At 39.7% G+C, this 18762-nt stretch overlaps 1 protein-coding gene across 6 annotated transcripts in view; it reads right to left on the reverse strand.

Annotated features, from left to right (window-relative positions):
• The window catches only part of ASPH (aspartate beta-hydroxylase), a 197024-nt gene that overhangs the window by 41984 nt on the left and 136278 nt on the right, over positions 1–18762 (reverse strand). For all 6 annotated transcript variants that reach the window (XM_081816043.1, XM_081816041.1, XM_081816047.1 and 3 more), the window contains 3 exons: positions 11570–11668; positions 9420–9509; positions 4403–4540 (listed from right to left, as the gene is read on the reverse strand). In XM_081816043.1, the coding sequence (XP_081672169.1) occupies positions 4403–4540; positions 9420–9509; positions 11570–11668 (327 nt within the window). The remainder of the gene's footprint in view (positions 1–4402; positions 4541–9419; positions 9510–11569; positions 11669–18762) is intronic.

Below are 18762 nucleotides of genomic sequence, written 5' to 3' on the forward strand. Positions count from 1 at the left end.
AACACAAGCAGGGGGGAATGGGAGAGGGAGAAGCAGGCTTCCCACTGAGCAGGGAGCCCGATGTGGGGCTCAATCCCAGGACCCTGGGATCATGACCTGAGCCTAAGGCAGACACTCAATGACTGAGCCACCCAGGCGCCCCCAACATAAGTTTTTTTTTTTTTTTTAAAGATTTCATTTATTTATTTGACAGAGAGAGAGAGAGAGCACAAGCAGGGGGAGCGGCAGGCAGAGGGAGAGGGAGAAGCAGGCTTCCCGCTGAGCGGGGAGCCCGATGCACGGCTCGATCCCGGACCCTGGGACCATGACCCGAGCCGAAGGCAGACGCTTAACGACTGAGCCACCCAGGCGCCCCGAGGATCTTTTCTTCTCTAGGCATCCCTCCCAGTGCAGTAGCAATACAAGAGAATTTCCCCCACACTCAGGGAAGGCCAACAAGGATGTTGTGCCAACTGCTTATAAGTAAGAAATGTTAGTGGTATGGTTTTTATATCCCTGGGACTTCTGACACATCTATGAAACAACTAGAGAAAAGAGACTTTATAGAAACTTCTACCAACAAACCTCATTTATGAGCACCTACCATGTATCAGATACTGTATTAGTTGTGAATATGACAAACATGGCCCAGCTATCTTAGAACATATGACCTCAGGGGGCTACACTGAACTAAAGAGGTGATCAGAATACAGTATAAATGCTTAAAAAGAATGTATAAGGTGCTTTTGGATACATGCTAACTTATTCTCTTAAAAGAAATGACCACTTCTCTAACATCTGAAGGATAAACAGGAATTGGCTGTGAAGGGGATAGAAGGAAAAAAGGAAGGGGTAAAGGGAGGTGAGACTATCACACGGGATGGTCTGGTGGGAGGAAGAATTTTGGCTAAATTAAAAACAGTACAGGGCAGGGCAGTGGCAAGAAGTATGGACACAGTAATAAACCTGGAATTTTGGGTAAAGCTGAATCTCTGACCAAAATTATAAAGTTGGAAAGGAGTATTAGCCATGGGATTACATGGTGAATTAACCTTCACAATGAATGTTAATGTCTGTTGGAGATAGAACAGAATGAGTGAAAAATCCATTTGGAGAGCAAAGCTTTGGTTTTAACAAGAAACTTTAACAGCAGTTGAACCAGAGTGGAAAGGTTTTTTTTTAGAAAATGAATGACAAGAAAGGGAAAACAGAGAGCAGAGAACAGTGTTTGGATCTGAGTGCATATCCCCAGTTAGCAAGGACACTGAACACTGGAGGTTCACTCTCCAAACATCCATTGTACCTCTTCCACCTTCCTAACAGAACCCTGATTTAGTTCATGTGTTTGCTTCCCCTGAGGTATTCCACTGGACTTAGAGAAATCTGACCTTTTCCTGGCTTCAGGAGTTGATCTATTGGTTTAAAGATAATCTCATAGCCCCTTGCCAGTAATTCTTCCAGAATGGAAATGTGACTTAACTGGCTCAATCAGACTGAAGGAAAAGATTTTTGTTCCCTGTGTGATGGAGAGGTACATTCTTTCTCCTACTGGAAGCCTGCTGCCCCAGCCTGTGGCTAGCTACTTGTTTCTCAGACTCCTTTGTAATCGTGAGTTCCCATGTGACATGGTTATGATCACCAGGACAAGGTCTCCTAGGAGGTTTCTGGAAGGCCATTTGGGCCTGGTGTGGTGACTCGACAATGTTGAAGCTCTCAAATACTTTCTAACCTTCCATTCCAGGTGCTGCTGGCAGCCGTCTTGACTTAAGCAAGTGCAAGGACAGAGCTGACCAGGGAGGAAGTGCAGAAACAAGAAAACCTTCCATGTCAGTGCTCACTGTAGGAGATTTATCCAGGAAGATGTTTTTCCTGTACTATTTCTGCTTTGGATATAGAACCTCTTTAAATCAATCTGTGTTCATGGTCACCACACCATGGTTTTCTGACTTATAAAATATTCAAGTCTAACTGATGGCAGCCTACTTTACAATTGGATTATGATAATTATAGTGTGCTTTTACAATGAAATACAGAATTAAGTATGATCGAGAAAGACTTATTTAATGTAGGTAAATTGACACTACATTGAAACTTTCTTTCCCCAAGTAGAAAAAAATTCTTCAATGAAGTCTTATACATCTTATATTCTATTCAAGATGTTCTTTAGCAAAACAAATTTTTTTTTGAAAAATGTAAAACACTTAAAAGTAGAGAGAACAGTGTTAACTTCCATATATCTGTCACCCAGATCCCCAAATTATCAATATTTTGTAACTCTGCTCTTCCTTTCCCATCTCTCTCAGATAAGTGAATGTAGTAGCTACATTGCCATTGGTAAGAATGGGCCTCTTAATTCTGCACCTACTTATTGTACTTTACCCTACCTGCATGAGCGGGGCAGGTGTTCGCTAGACTAGGATTGCTGCCCGCAATCTAGACCAGCACAGTGGTCAAACCTCATGTTCTTTCCAAAAGTGGAAACATATTGAGCATAAATGAAGAGAAGGAGGAATAGTAGCTGGGAGTAAGGGAATGAACAAATGGGTTTTGTAATGGAGGGAAATCCAATATTATATCAACACCTCAAAAGAGGCTCAGGGCAAGAGATGACACTCCCAATTATACCAGATGCATGAAAAGGTAAAGCCATATATTTCTAGGACCACTCATACTTTTGGAACCTGCTGAGAGCTGATGGAGGCCTGCCAACTTGAGTGGCCTTGCCCTGGGAGCTATTTTCAAATGGTATAATGATGGGCTGGACTAATTATTAGTGATTGAATGGAACGCTAGTAACATGCCAATAGCTATTAACTGTTATGATCCTTTGTTGTGGGCACCTCCAATTCATAGCCAATCAGAAGCATAGGGGACAACTTGAACTTGCAATTGGTGTCTGAAATGGGGTGGGGGCAGTCTTGTGAGACTAGGCCCTTAACCCGTGCAACCTGACGCCACCTCTAGGTAGAGAGTGTCAGAACGGAGTTAAATTTGTAGGACACCCAGCCTGTGTCCTCTGAGAACTGGAGAACCGCTTGGTGGTACTGGAAAACACACATCGGAGATGTAAAATCAGCTGTCTGAACATGAGAATGTGTTTTCTTATATACGAACAATGTCTAGATGGCAGTTAGATTCTCAAGCTGGATCACTGAGGCCCATCTAACCTATAAGGTAGATGACATTTACATTTTTATTAAAACTACGAGTTAATTTACCTCCCACTTTATTAATACATCTAAGAAGAAGAAAGAGCTTGCCAAAGCAGTCATAAACTTCCGACCAGTCTCTACCAAAATTACAAAGTAGACATTCTTACCATTTGGATTTAATTTACCAAAATAAAAACTTCTAATTTTTCTCTTGTGTTTTTTGTTTTGTTTTGTTTGTTTGTTTTGCCATTAAGTTGTTAGAATCACTCAGTTTCTTTATCCTACAAATCTGCCACAACATGTTCTAAAAATATTTGCCTTTTTTTTTCTTCTATCCACTCAGAAGTAGTGGTTCTCAAAATGTGGTCCAGGGATACCTAGCGGATTCCTAGACCCTTTGAGGGGTTCTGCAAGATCAAAACTATTTCCTTCATAATATAAGGATGTTATTTGCCCTTTTCATACTCAATCTTTCATGGTGTACAATGGAATTTTCCAGACGCTATTTGACATATGACACTATCACCACTCTAATAGATGTATATGTGAAGTAGATATGAGAACACTCTTATCCTGTATTAAGCCAGACATCAAAGAGATTTGTAAAAATATAAAACCATTCCACTTTTCTTACTACATTTTTTGTTTTGAAAATAAAGTTATTTTTTAACTTATAAGATTTACTTACTTATTTTGAGAGAGAGAGAATAAGCAGGGGGAGGGGCAGAGGGAGAGAGAGAATCTCCAGCAGACTCCCCGCTGAGCACAGAACCCAACGTGGGGCTCAATCTCATGACCCTGAGATCACAACCCAAGCCGAAACCAGGAGTTGGATGCCTAACCAACTGAGCCACCCAGGCACCCCTAAAGTTATTTTTTAAGTTATTTATATTAACATGCAATGAGGTTTTTGTTATTTTTAAAGAATTCATAAATATTACTTTTATTTTTAATTTCTAATAATCATATTGATAGACATAGCCCCCCCAAACACACAGACTCCTTGGGGTGCTCCCTATTTTTTAGAGTGTAAAGGGGACCTAAAGTCAAAATGTTTGAGAACTGCTCTTCAAGAAAACTTCCTTTCTTCATCATCTAAACTGAACTTTTGGCTAATGGGATGAAAAGATTCTTTTTGCAATCTTTTTGCAAATGTCGCTGGATGTAAAATCTATCTCCTCCCAGACATTCCTCTCTGTGGTAAGCATTATCTGATTTTGAGTAGGAAAAAGACAACGATTAGTGAGGATGAAGTCTAAGTTAGCACTCACCTTCACTAATTCTGTGTAGCCTGTTTCTCTTGGGGTCCACCACGGCTGGGCTTTCAGTCCATGCACGTTGTACAGAGAGCGCTGCCATACAGATGCAAAATGGCCCCTCTTGTGCCCAAGCTCATACCACTTATATGCCTGGAAGAACAGAAAGCTTGAACTACGTACACGTGAAGCATTTCTATTGATTAAAAAATAGAGAATCACTTTTGTAACATTTAAATAAAGAGTTTCCTAGTCAGGTGCCCAAATTTGTTAGACTGGTGAAAATACCATTATTTGACTGGGTTTCTGATAATGACATATTATTCTTATAAATGCATGTCTGCATTTTATTTTCCCTCTGAGGCTTTATGCTCTCCTAATGCGGATTCATGCTGCACTCATTTTGGTCTTCCTCGGAGCGCCCAGCACAGAGTCAAGGACTTCTTTGTCAAGTGGATAAATAATCTAAGAAACCATAATGGATTTTATCTTTTAGCTTTCATTTCTCAAGTTCTACTCTTATGTTTCCTTTAAAAGGAAAGGATTTTAATAATTTCCTCAAAGATATTTGATTTACTGAATAGGACTGTGAAAAGGAAAAGTGACTTCTTTTCACACATATCTTCTTCCCATGTCTGCATTTCAGAAGTCGGCCCCAAGGTAACAGAGTATAAATCCTCCATTAAATTAAACAGACAGAAAGGAAATATCATTCTGATCTGGCAATAAATATAGCAAGAGCCCATATTAGACTTTTTAAAGGGGAATTTTGGTTCCTTTTCATTTTTGTTTTTTTCTGCCATGAGGGATAACATTTGTGGCTTTAGGCTAGTTGTAACACGATACGATTTGCCTCCAAGACTAGCCTTTTCAGGGACAGCTGGCTGCAGAGTATGCTGCTCCATATGTCTCCTTCCAGTCACACCCTCACCATATGCTCCCCAGGGGCCCTCCCCACAAGGTTCTTGCACCGCACACGCTCACTCCATTGTCTTCAGGTTGGACGACGCTCCAGTGCTGTACTTAATAGTATCGCCCTCATGCCTCTAAGTCTGAGCTAATGATGACTTTTTGAAGAGTGATTTCAAATACACACTGTGATCAATTAAACACAGGCATTTAATATCAGGTGGACTAAGAAGATATTCAAAAGAATATCTTCATAAAACTCCAGATATACTTTATTTTTATTATTATTATTTTTAAAGATTTATTTATTTCAGAGAGAGAGAGAGAGACAGTGAGCATGGGGGGGAGGGGGAGAGGGAGAGGGAGACAATCTCAAGGAGACTCCCTGCTGAGCATGGAGCCTGATACAGGGCTCCATCTCACAACCCCAAAATCATGACCTGAGTTGAAACCAAGAGTCGGACGCCCAAATGACTGAGCCATCTGGGCACCCCCCAGATATACATTAAATGTAAAAAATATTACCTTTTAAAAGTCTTACAATTCTTAAGTCACAATTTCCTTCATTAGAAAAGTCAAGTGTGATAACAATACCACTTCGTATTTCCAGTAACACTTTTCAGTTTACTACTCACTTTTCCATGTGCAATCACATTTGATCTAATAACCTCAAATATGTCCATTTTTACAAATGTTGAAACTGAGGTTTAAAAAGGCTAAATTATCTTGAACTATAACCCAGGGCTCTGGCAACTTATTCCACTCTCCTCCTTTGTGTCATTAAAAAAGAAAAAAACTATCAAAAGTGATATTCTTATTTATCTTTCTCAATAATATCTCAAATCAAGAATGTATCTACTAATCATTCTTCTATGATTTCCTTGAAATACATGTAAGTTGTAGCCATAAAGGAGTTTCTTAAAAAGCCAGAAACTTAAAATGGCTAATCATTGTCTGAATTTAAAAAAATAATAATAACATTTTACTTCTGAAATTTATTTGACTTTTTAAGTTATTTCTGTCCAATTTAAATTTAGGATTTTATTTCCTATAGGAAATAAACAACAATATTAATTATCACAGGTGATTTTTTGGAATGCTTATTTTGAGTCAGCAGCAATTCATTTTATGGACAAGGCACACTGTCAAAGTGAGGAAAAAAAAATACTATAGGAAAACCAAACCAGCAAAGCTCACAGCTCTAGTTCAGGAGTCAGAAGTCAGAATGTAGCCCTGGACCTAATATTCACCATGCTGAATGCCTGGGCAAGTCACTTTGCTTACAGTGGCATGTTTAAACTATCTACAAAGTCTTTTCTCACACTCAAAGTCAGTCCAGGAGGACCCTTCATTTTGTAGCCCCCTGCTATTCAACTTTTAAAGACACAAAACCATGACAATGATATGCTGGGAATTTTAAGAAATTATCTTCAATTACACAGAGGACCCAATAAAATCAGTCAGATTGCTTTCTTACAATACAAATTGCTAGAACATCAATGATCAAGTTAGAATCTTCTGAAAATTCTCTCTTTACTATTTCCCTTTTATGCCTCGAATCAAGGATATGAAAATAAACAGATCACCTGGGGATCCCTTCTCACATGTGTTTTATATCAATGTCTTCTATGCTTCAAATTACCGCCAGGTGTGGGTTACACACACACACACACACACACACACACACACACACTCACTACACAGAAATAATATGTCCACAGAACTATCTCCACTCAGAAGAGCCCAGGCCCCGTGTGTCAGGTGTGGTCCCAGCTGGAGCCTGTCCCGCCTGGAGCACACAAGACACACTTGTGACAATGGCTGGCTGCCGCTGGACTGTGGAGACTGTGAGTGCCATCCCTTGGACATACGACTTTATGTATATTTTGCACTGTAGGGTTTTTGAACACATGATGGCCTGGAAGAAAGTAAGACTCAAGCAAGAAACAACAGCTGGGCTCGTCCAACCATGCCTGAGGGTGGACGGTGATAAAGGGCTACACTGAGCGAGCAGGTGGGAAGGTGGGATGGGAGCCAGAGGCTGAGGAAGCCGACTCCCCCGAACCTGGTCCTGACCTCACTGGAGAGAAGGGGGCAATATCATCAAATGAGAGACGGAGCCCAGGAAGAACAACGGTTTAGGGGAAGACAAGGGAGCTGTCCTCTCGTGTGGGGACACTAAGCAGGCAGCAGACACGGGAATCTGGACTCGGAGTAGGAGACGAGCTGTGGGTTTACAGGTTCTAGAAATCCCAGGAGCAGCTGCAGCTGAACCACTGCAAGACCATTATGGTGTGTCTCCCTCCCTCTTCCTGTCCATTTGAAACAAACCTGTTAGGAAAATCTTCTGCAAAACCAATCTCATTGTCAGCCTCTGCAGCACAGAGGCTGTGGGTTTGCTTCTCTTTTGGTGCCTGAGCAGAGCCCCATGCATCGGAACACGGAAGATGGCTGCTTCCTGGTTTGCAAACTCAGAGCATGACTGTCCGTTCGCAGACCAATACCCGATTGAGAATATCCAGACATGGGGCTCCTATAAGCTTATTTTTGTTCTCCTGTAAGGATGAAGCCTTGTGAATTTTTTAAATTCAAGAACTATGATGTCCTTCGCATATTAACGATAATTAAGCTGATAGAACAGTCCCCTAGGTTCAAATCCCAAGCCCCTAACAAATGTTTAGTAGTGGATTCTTTGCCCTTGAAGTAAGGGCTGTTTTCATCTAAGATGTGAGAATAAATCGCAGACTTCTTTTATCTGTCTTTGCCCTGGACCCTAAGATGTTCAAAGATAAATTAATTAGTGACAATTACATTTACAGCAATCAGACATGAACATTTATGCAGTGTGAGATACCATAGCAAAATCTTTCTTATCCTTGTCACTCAAAGGAGGTACCAGGCATTTATATCTAAAACAATGAAGGAACACAAAAATGAGAACGAATCAGCAAGTTATTTTCCCTTCTTCACTTCTAATACTTCATTTTATTCCAGTTGACTGACTGATAGGTTAGAGGGGAAAGGGACATATGCACAGTAACGTATAAAGAAAACAGTGTCAATCATCCAAATCTCTCTTACCCCAAATTGGTTCATGTGTCTCGCTGGCAATTACCCCATCACAAACTCCCCTGCTCTTATGAACCCTCACTTGTCCAGATGGTTCCGTGTTCTTATTAATTTTAGAAACCTGAAGCTGTGTTGTCTTGCTGACTGCATTTTACAACATATATGGAAGGCAATGGTTACAAAGATTCAGTGTCTCGCTTCACCCCTTTATCCAGGTCTGTAAGGAGAGCCCAGCCTAGAGCCCTGTGATGATATAAGAGAAAAGGTAGGGTTCACTCCCCACCAACAGTGATGGTGATCATGACAATTTGGGAACTTCAGTACACGGATGTCATGATTAATAATAATCTAATGTTATGTTTAAAGAAGCTGACATGGTACTCAGAAAAAAAAAAAAAAGCAATAATCACAAAGAAAACACGTAACTTGTTTTAGCTAGTACATTTTCCGTGTCAGTATCTGTCATTACTAGAGCTACAGGTATTCATCTGAAACTTGGTATTAAATACCAGAAGGTAATTTACATAATTAACCACTGGGTTCAGTGCGTGCTTAGGACTCAGCTGAACAAAGAGTTCATTCTAAAAATAACTACTTTTTAAATTCCAAAAATAAAATAAAAACAAATCTAGGCATACTGTTAAAATATTTTTAAAATATTTAAGCAACTTCAGAGATACCTTTTCATTTCATAATTTTAAAAATATTTTTTCAGGGCAATGCTTATCTCTTTATGCGCCCAGACCCATACGTGTGCACACACACACTTACACACATACATATACATGTACTAAGGGAGAGGCTGCTCTTATTATTACTCAGCTAGTTTCTTGAAAGAAACTATAAAGGTCAAAAATCCCAAAAACTCTTTCTAGGCTTGTAGGAGTTGTTGGGCTGTTTGAAAAAAGTTTAAATAGTTAAACAGTTTCAATCACCACCTTCAAAGTGTATGCTCAAAATATTTTTTCAAGTATAAATTTCTCCTAGAGTTACCTGCCTCCCTCCTGCAACTCTACCCTCTGTTAAGAGAACAAAAAATTCGCAAGTTCATTACCTCTTTGTTCCCAACCCGCTGCATGGCATCCCCCAGGTGGAAGTAAAACCTCCCATCATCAGTGCCAGGATCCCCAGATTCTATTCCTTCCTGTAAAAAGGACAGTGTTCATATTTAATGAAAAAAATTAAATACTAGCTTTAATTCATTGATTTACTTCATTTTTATATACCATACAAAAATCTAAGGCCCAGAAAAATTCATCTCAATTTAAAGTTTGGCAATTAGGTTACTGGTCAACATTTAGAATGCAAATGCAAAAAGAGGTGATAAAGCTAAATTTAATAATACATTTATCATTAGTTAACAATGTAATAGACCAGAAAATTAGTATGTGAATCATCTCTGCAGATCACTATCCCAGAGAATTTCTTGACTGGGTATCTATCCCATTTATTTTGCTCTCCAAATCTGGAGGCTTTTTATTCTTGAACTAAAATGTTTAGTTGTTCATAAGATGTTTGAAGTGATAGAGACCCAAGTGAAAATAATATTTCTTTCTACTCGAAACAAATGTATCTTCACCTTTTAATGAGATCTTTTATAAAACTTACAATAGGATTAAAGCCAGCTGGACTCTTTGAAAATGTAGTTGTTATTAAACAAATCCTATGCTAAAACATTTAGCTGATTTCTACCCCATCTCCCACATACAGACTGAATGTATATAAACAACAGCAACAACAAAAAAGTGAGAGAAAAAATATTAAAGCAAGAGAATGCATTTAGAAAAGCAAAAGGACAAAGGTAAAAAAAATATCTAAATGTCAAGAAATTCTTTCTAAAACTGCATTTTCAGGGCTTTTCATTAGAAATCCATTACCTTCACTGGGGAGAAATTTTATTTGCATAATGTTGGAAAGTACCAGCAAGGAACAGGAATAGCATCACTCAGGAGAAGAGAGCTGCGATCAGGGGCTGACAGGTTAACTAACAGACCCAGCTCTCTGTTTCCCCATCTCTGAAGCAGGGAGAGCACTATTAGTCCCTTATTATGTCAAAGGAAATGTAAGGGGAACACTTTCAATCAGAGAAACCCATATGCCCAGAGGGTCCTGGCAGGGAATGTAAAGGTTTAGAGACGCCTGGTGACAGCCGAGACAGACTGGGGTGGGGGGGGTGCAGGCCACCTCAAGGGGACAACATTGCTCTTCTCCTGTGCTGGGATGTGGGCCAGATGTGATCTTTCAAGATAAATCAGAAATTTGCATGATTATACAAAACGCTCAGATTTTTAACTAAAGCAAGCAATTAAAATTGTTTTTAATAGAACTGTGCTGGCCAAATAAAATATGCAAGCTATTTGCAATCAGTGGGTTGCTATTTGAGATCTCTGATTTAAGTCATGTGAAAGAAAGAGATCATGGAAGTGTGATGTATACTGCTACTTAAAAAAAAAAAAAAGCTCTCAAGTATTCTATCATCCACCTGTCTAATATGGTAGCTGCTAGGTACACGTCACTATTTAGATTAAAATGAATTAAAATGAAAGCTAGAAACCCAGTTCCTCAATCATATTAGCCACATTTCAGGTGCCCAAAGGCACACGTGGCCAGTGGCTACCATATTGAAGCATACAAATAAAGGACATTTTCACTATGACAGAAAGTTCTGTTGAACAGCCCTTAGCTAGACCAAGTGTGATTCTGGTGCATCTGCAAGGATTTGCAACTAGATATACAAGATAAAAAAAGACAGCATATTTTAATCTGAATATTTTGAGCTATCACATTTTTTAGGGTTTGACCTATTCAGGCAACATTTGTTACCGTAGTTCATGTGGGTTGTCATGAGTCCTGTTCAAACTAGACTGAATGTATAGTTAAACTGTAAAAGGAACATTTAATGCATTGCCTATATTTTCTATTAGTAATTTTGGTCTACCTTTCCCATTTAAATAAAACTAATAACCACAGTTTTAGGAATTTCTTCAGAACGTCTTTTCCAAATAATCTCTGCTCATATGGTTGGCATTTCCACATCCAACACTCTCAATCACTGCCTATGAATGTCATGGTCAGAGGGTGTACATTTTGAAGATGAAAAGACTCAGCAGTGCATGCCAATCAATTGACAATGCATAATCAAGGGAGTCCAAATGATTCAAAGGAATCGGAAGATGAAAAAAGAGGAAAGGCAGGGACAGTTACCTTTAAATAGGGAATGCTCTCAGCAATTTTGTTCTGCGCCTTCAAGATAAAGCCATAATGCACTTTAGCAAAGCCGTCGTTCGGTGTCACATTCAGAACCTAAACTCAAAGGAAACAGAAAACTATTGTAACTGATTACAAATTCTACAAATGGCTGTCAAAACAAATTTTAATTAGCTTTGCTGTGCTTGGAGTGGATTATGATGTCACAGCTTAAAACACTAGTGTTTTGTCTCATTGCAATATTAGGTTTAAATGCTCCCATTTCTCGTCAACTCAAAATGCTTGCACATCTATACATCAGTTTTTCGAGAAGGAAGAAATGAATGAAAAGGCAATGACCATGAAAGCACTGATTGAACAATGCAAATCAGCAAAGTATCTGTCAACCTTTATGACCTCAACATTTTGTTAGTGATCAGGGTAAAAAACGTTTTTTTATTTTTTTAAAGATTTTATTTATTTATTTGAGAGCGAGAGAATGAGAGACAGAGAGCATGAGAGGGAGGAGGGTCAGAGGGAGAAGCAGACTCCCTGCCAAGCAGGGAGCCCAATGCGGGACTCGATCCCGGGACTCCAGGATCATGACCTGAGCCAAAGGCAGTCGCTTAACCAACTGAGCCACCCAGGCGCCCAAAAAACGGTTTTAAATTTGTTGTATTTAAAGTCAACTCTGAATGGTTATCATATATTTGTTTATATGCCTACTTTACACATTGCCTTAAAATAAGAGCAAATTTAGATTTGCATTTGTAATATATCATGATCCATTCATTTAACAATAATTTCTTGAACGCCCAGACCATTTTAAGGACCGAGGATAAAGTGATGAGCAAATCCAATATTCTGTGATAAAACCCAAGTAAATATTTAATATAAGTCAAATCACTGTTTATTATCATATGCATTTATTATGATTAAAGATAAATTATGCAGAATGTCTTTAAATTAAATATTAGCAGTAGGAAATCAAAACAACAACATTCAACTTGTGAAGCTGCACAGACAAACTAATGCATGAACAAAAGTGAAAGATGAAGAAGATTTGAGTAGAGTGAATATAAAGATGGATATCCTGAATATCCTGTGGCTTCTCTTCATCCTTCAGCCTGAGTGGGACAGGGGAGTTGCACCCACCATGAGCTCCTTACACAGGACCAAGTGTTCAGGAGAGGGGACCCCCTCCCCTTGAAGAGCCCACAGTGCACACTGCTGATACTTTAGAATTTTTCAGTTTTTATGTGGTCCTGTACCTCATCCATTCACAAATCCAGTCAACGTTACCTTCCAAATATATTCAGAATCATGCGCCTGCCACCATATTCACCACTGCCACCCTGGTTCCCATCTCATCACTTCTCCCCTATGTTCTCACACAAGTCTCCTAACTGTGGACCTTTTGCACCCCCAGTCCTGCTATCCTGTAGCCCAACCTCCACAGTGGACCCTGAATGAGCTCACTAAATCCTCAGTCAGACCCCATCTCTCCCCTGTTCAGAACCCAGATGGGTTCCATTTCAATCAGAGTAAAAGACCAAGTTCTAGGGACAGTCTTCTGGGCCTCCTTTGAGCTGGGCCTCTCTACCTCTCTGGCCTCCTCTTCTAAGTCCGCCCTGAGGTGCCCTGGACTCCTTGCTGCTGCACAGCAAGTCAAAGGCGCCCCTGCCTCAGGACCTTTGCATGTGCATACTCCTTTGCCTCAAACACTCTTCTCCCAGATATCCAAATGGCTCACTTCTTCACCTTCATGAAGTCTTCGCTCAGAGGTCACCATCTTGGTGAAGCCAACCCCCAACCATTCCATATAGAACAGAACCAATCCCCTGTGCACTAATCACCCTTTTGACTTCTTTATCCTGATTCCTTTTCTTCATAGTGCTCATCACCATTTGACTTATCATCCTTTTATTTTTCCCACTAAGATGTAAGCTGTGCAGGGATTTTGTCTGTTGCACTCACTGCTGATCCCCCAGTGCTTAGTACGGTGCCCAGCACATGGCAGGTCATCAAGAAAGCTATAGTAACTGAATGGTTGAGTGCATGCTGGGCTTTCCTCCTAAAGCACAGACTCTGCTTCTTCTTCACCTTCCAAGCACCTGTTAACTGAGCTCGATGCTGAGCAAAAGCACAATAAATACTTCTGGAATTGAACTGAATTGAGGCCAGTCATGTTTCTGCCAGCGAAACTATGAGGGGCCTATTGCAATGATTGCAGATACACAGATGACAATCATCCTCTCAAGTAATTAACAAATGTATTCATTTGCCAGATATTTTAGAATACACAGAGCTCTTCTAGGGTCTGGACATAGAAACATAAATGAGATATACTCTCTTTTCTCAAGGGATGTCTCAGTCAAGGGAGGAAGACAGATTCACAAGCACACAGTGGTCATACAATATGGTAAGTGTAGCCATGGCAATAGGCACAAGGCATGCAGGGGGTAAAGAGGAGGAGCACCCAGCTCACTTTAGGGTTGGTGTGGCAAAAGCAAGGTCTGAGAGGCGTTTAGGGATAAATAGGAGTTCACCAAGCAAAGGGAAGATGCAGGACCCTGGGGGAGGAGGCATTCAAGGCACAGGAGAAAGTGAGTAAAAAAGAATAATGGACCAGGAACAGCAAAAGGGAATGAGACCAGAAAAAGGGGCCAGGAGGCAAATCACAAAAGGTCCTGTGCTTATCACAGTTTACACATAGATGCACAATGAATGTGTGGCTTGTATTATCTAGTGGTAATCAACAAAGCCTCCTGACGTGACAAGTGGCTTTATAAAATTTCTAAGAAAATCAAATTGAGATTAACATTAATAATATTATATAGATTCTGTCTCTTTATACACACACACAACAGAGACAATGACAAAAAAGTGGTATAGCTGACATTTCTGCTTTCGGGACAAATTCTTTGCATGACACAGCACCAGCAAAAAACCAAAAATCATATAATCACAAATAGTATTGCATATAAATATTATCAAAATATCAATTTTTTTTTTTACCGCATGATCCAGTAATTTCACTACTGGGTACTACCGGGGTATTTAACCCAAAGAAAATGAAAACATTAATTCAAACAGATATATGCCCCCCTATGTTTACTGCAGCCTTACTTATAGTAGCCAAACTATGGAAGCAGCCCAAGTGTCCACTGATAGAGGCATGCATAAAGAAGATATGGCATATATACACAATGGAACACTACTCAGCCATAAAAAAGAATAAGAATGAGATCTTGTCATTTGTGACAACATGGATGGACCTAGATGGTATTATGCTAAGTGACGTTAGACAGAGAAAGACAAATACCGATTTCACTTACATGTTGAATCTGAAAAACAAAACAAACAAACAAAATAAAGCAGAAACAGCCCCATACATACACAAAACAGACTGGTGGCTGCCACAGGGGACAGGGCTGCAGGGATGGGCAAGATGGGCAAAGGCGAGTGGGAGGTAAGACTCCCATTATGGGATGAATAAGTCACCTGGATGAAAGGGACAGCATAGGGAATATAGTCAGTGGCATTGTAACACTGTTGTACGGTGACAGGTGGTAGCTACACTTGGGGTGAGCACAGCGTCCTGTATCAAGTTGTTGAATCACTATGTTGTACATCTGAAACTACTGTAACATTGTGTGTCGACTATACTTCAATAAAAAAATTTATAAAGCTATATGCACATATATGTTCACCACAGCATTGTTTATTACAACAAAATAATCAGAAATATCTTATCCAACAATAGTGGTTTACTTAGTGATGATACAGCCCTAAGATCAATGCTTGGAAGCTGCTAAAACTTACGTTCTAGAAGAATTTTTATTTACTTATAAAAATTCTTGCGATGATATGATTCATATATACTAATTTAATTGAAAAAGACAAGTGTTCTGTGTATGGAAGAGACTAGAAGGACACATACCACATGTTTATCATGGTAGTCTGTACGTGAGAATGAGGCTGCAGATGATGTCTGCCTTTTGTGCTAATCTGTTTCCCTGGTTGTCTGCATTAAGCTTCTCTTAAATTTTGTAGTCAGAAAAGAGAATTTTAAAAAGTTTAAATCAATAAATAAAAGAGAAAGTTTTTAGTGACTAGATTTTTTTTTTTTTTTGCCATTACATGAAATCTAAAAGTATTTAAAATACTTCCTTTCATCTTAAAACTTATTTTGGGGGTATGTACCTGTTACAATGTACAGCACACATTATTATATAATGTATATCCTATATTATTACATAAACATAATACATAAATACTTAAACATACATATCGCAGGTATTTGCTGGAGTATGTTTTACCGGAAGGGTAGGCAGCCGAATGTGTTTGAAGACCACTGCTGTGGGCGGGGGAAGCCAGTGAGGAGTCCAAGCCGAGTGTGGGATGGTCAGATTTGTGTTTTATGTTGATGAAGGCTGGAGGACAGCAAGCCTGCACAGGATAAATCTACCCTAGTTTAGGCAAGAGATGATAAGTGCTGGGGTTAAAAAGGGAGGGGATCTGGAAGATATTCAGAAGGGAAAATTAACAGAAATTTGTGATTTGGAATCAGGCTGAAACTCCATGAGGGCACAGCATATGTTTATTTCCTTAACTACCATTTCCCAAGCTAGGGTGTGTGGGCTTCAATAAACATGTGTGGACTAAGAGAATGGATATATGTGAGGAGTGAGTGGACAGAAAAGTCAGGAAATTGCTTGACTCTAGACCATGGGTGGCTTTCCTGCTGCTAACGCAAAGGGGGGACGCAGGACCACCTCCAAAACTACAGGTGTCAGCAATCTGCATCAAACCATTGTAAAGCAATCTCGCTGAAACTTAGAGCAGCAAAACAAACAGACAAACAAAAAACCCAGGAAGAGAACCAACGATGATTTTTATTTATTTAGAAAGATTTATTTCTTTTAGAGAGAGAGAGTGAGACAGAGAGTGAGCGAGCCCGAGGAGGGACAGAGGGAGAGGGAGTGAGAGAATCTCCAGCAGACTCCCCACTGAGTGAGATGCCCGACACGGGGCTCAATCTCAGGACCTGAGATCATGACCTGAGCTGAAATCGAGAGTCAGACACTTAACCAACTGAGTCCCCCAGGCACCCCCAGTGATTTTTATAATTTATCAAAGATAAAAATCAACATGAAGAAAAGTATAAAATTACAGTCAATTGTTTTCTGAAAATGATCTTTGAGACATTAACATATCAGGATAAACTTCAGTTAATGACAAAGAATGCCTTAGATACAGCTTATTAGAAGTGAGAAGAGGGAATAAAAGGCAAATCCCACACATATTTTCAAATAATGCTCTTTAAAAAGAAACCCACTCGATTGTATAATATGGCCCTATTTTAGACTTTCCACACCTTGTTATGCTTACTCAGATGAGATTATGATTTCAAACATATAAATGACAACAGATAAATTTTATTTTTCAAATGAATTAAAATGTTTCACATATCTGAGATCTATTACCAGGTAAAAACAGTGAATATATTCAAGGAACATTCTGAAAAGTTGAGGAAGGACAAATCCACAGTGGGTGGGAAAACCTAGTATGCTTTCAGATCCTGCCCTGATCTCAAATGTGCTTGGTATCCAGTTAACACCTGATCACGTTTTTGGAGGGAGGGAAGGAAGGAAGGAAAGGAGGAGAGACGGAGGGGAGGCTACAATTTCATCTTTGAGGCTTTTGGAAGTGGCAGAATAATGGGTATATCTGATACAGTTGGCCAATTCTTACATTCATATGATCCTGAATCGTGAGATACATGATATTTCCCTTAAACCAACTTTGCAACACAGGGCACTAAGTGTTAGGTTTTGGCCATTAGCAACTACATCGCCCCACCTGGACTTCTTTTATGACCTGGAACAGGTACTTTAGTGAATGACACACATTTTCAACACCGCAGGATCAATCTACTTAATGTAGATATTAGACATGCTATAAAAAGCAAAAGTCTTCTTTCTCTTCTCTCAGAAAAGAGAAAAATTACAAGGATGAAGAGAAACTTGTTCTGAAATTCGATGATTTTCAATTAAGACTCCACAACAATAAAAGCAGGAAAGCACCCCTCTGTGAGTGGCTCCAGCCCCTAGATGGAGTATGAATTCACTGCACTTGACAGCACTTTTAAACCAGAGGAATCATATTGGCTATCACTGAGTAGTAGCATTTTGATGTAAAATATGCCAGCTTGAAAACCACTGACCAAAACACCTAAATTAAAGCGTAACAGGTAAATGTGTTCACCTTTCTTTTATGGAGGCATTAATTTTCTCCAGCTTCGAAGTTCATCGGGTATCCTGTTTATTCTATTCCAAATGAATTTCCTCATTACTGGAAGGAGACACAGTTTCCTAGATTTATAGTTACTTGTAACTTGGAGGTTATCTATTAAAAATAACCATTATAAGGTAGAAATCCTTTCAAAGGCATCCCTGCTAGACGATCAAAGAGTTACTGCCCTCCAAAAGGTGAGTAATTTACTCCACATGCTTGAAGGGCCCCTGCTCTATAGTCTCTCTCTAGACTAGACTTTTGGTGAAAATAAGGGAAAAGGTTATGTGTTTTTACATTTATGGAAAAACTGAGTTCTATTTCCTATCATGAAGCACACACTCTTAGAAAAGGTGTTTATGGACTGATAAATACAAAGTTTTAAAACTATCACAATTATAGGGGCGCCTGGGTGGTTCAGTATATTAATTGTGGATTCTTCATTTCGGCGCAGGACGTGATCTCAGGGTCCTGAGATTGAGCCCCGCATCGGGCTCTGTGTTCAGCGGGGAGTCTGCTGTCCTTCTCCATCCCCCTCTGCCCCTCCCTGCGCATGCACCTGTGCACACAGGAGCTCTCTCTCTCTCTCTTAAAATGAATAAAAATAAAATCTTTAAAATTTATTAAAAAAAAACTATCACGGGGCGTCTGGGTGGCTCAGTCGTTAAGCAGCTGCCTTCGGCTCAGGTCATGATCCCAGGGTCCTGGGATTGAGCCCCACGTCAGGCTCCCTGCTCAGCAGGGAGTCTGCATCTCCCTCTCCCTCTGCCTCTCCCCCTGCTTGTGTTCCCTCTCTCGCTGTCTCTCTCTGTGTCAAATAAATAAAATAAAATCTTAAATAAATAAATAAAAGTAAAATAAAAAAACTATCACAATAGTAAGTTGAAGGTTTTGATGTACCAAGTGCTAACTAA

The sequence above is a fragment of the Leptonychotes weddellii genome, chromosome 4, assembly GCF_054177405.1.
Source record: "Leptonychotes weddellii isolate Sample4059 chromosome 4, ASM5417740v2, whole genome shotgun sequence".
Lineage (NCBI taxonomy): Eukaryota > Metazoa > Chordata > Mammalia > Carnivora > Phocidae > Leptonychotes > Leptonychotes weddellii.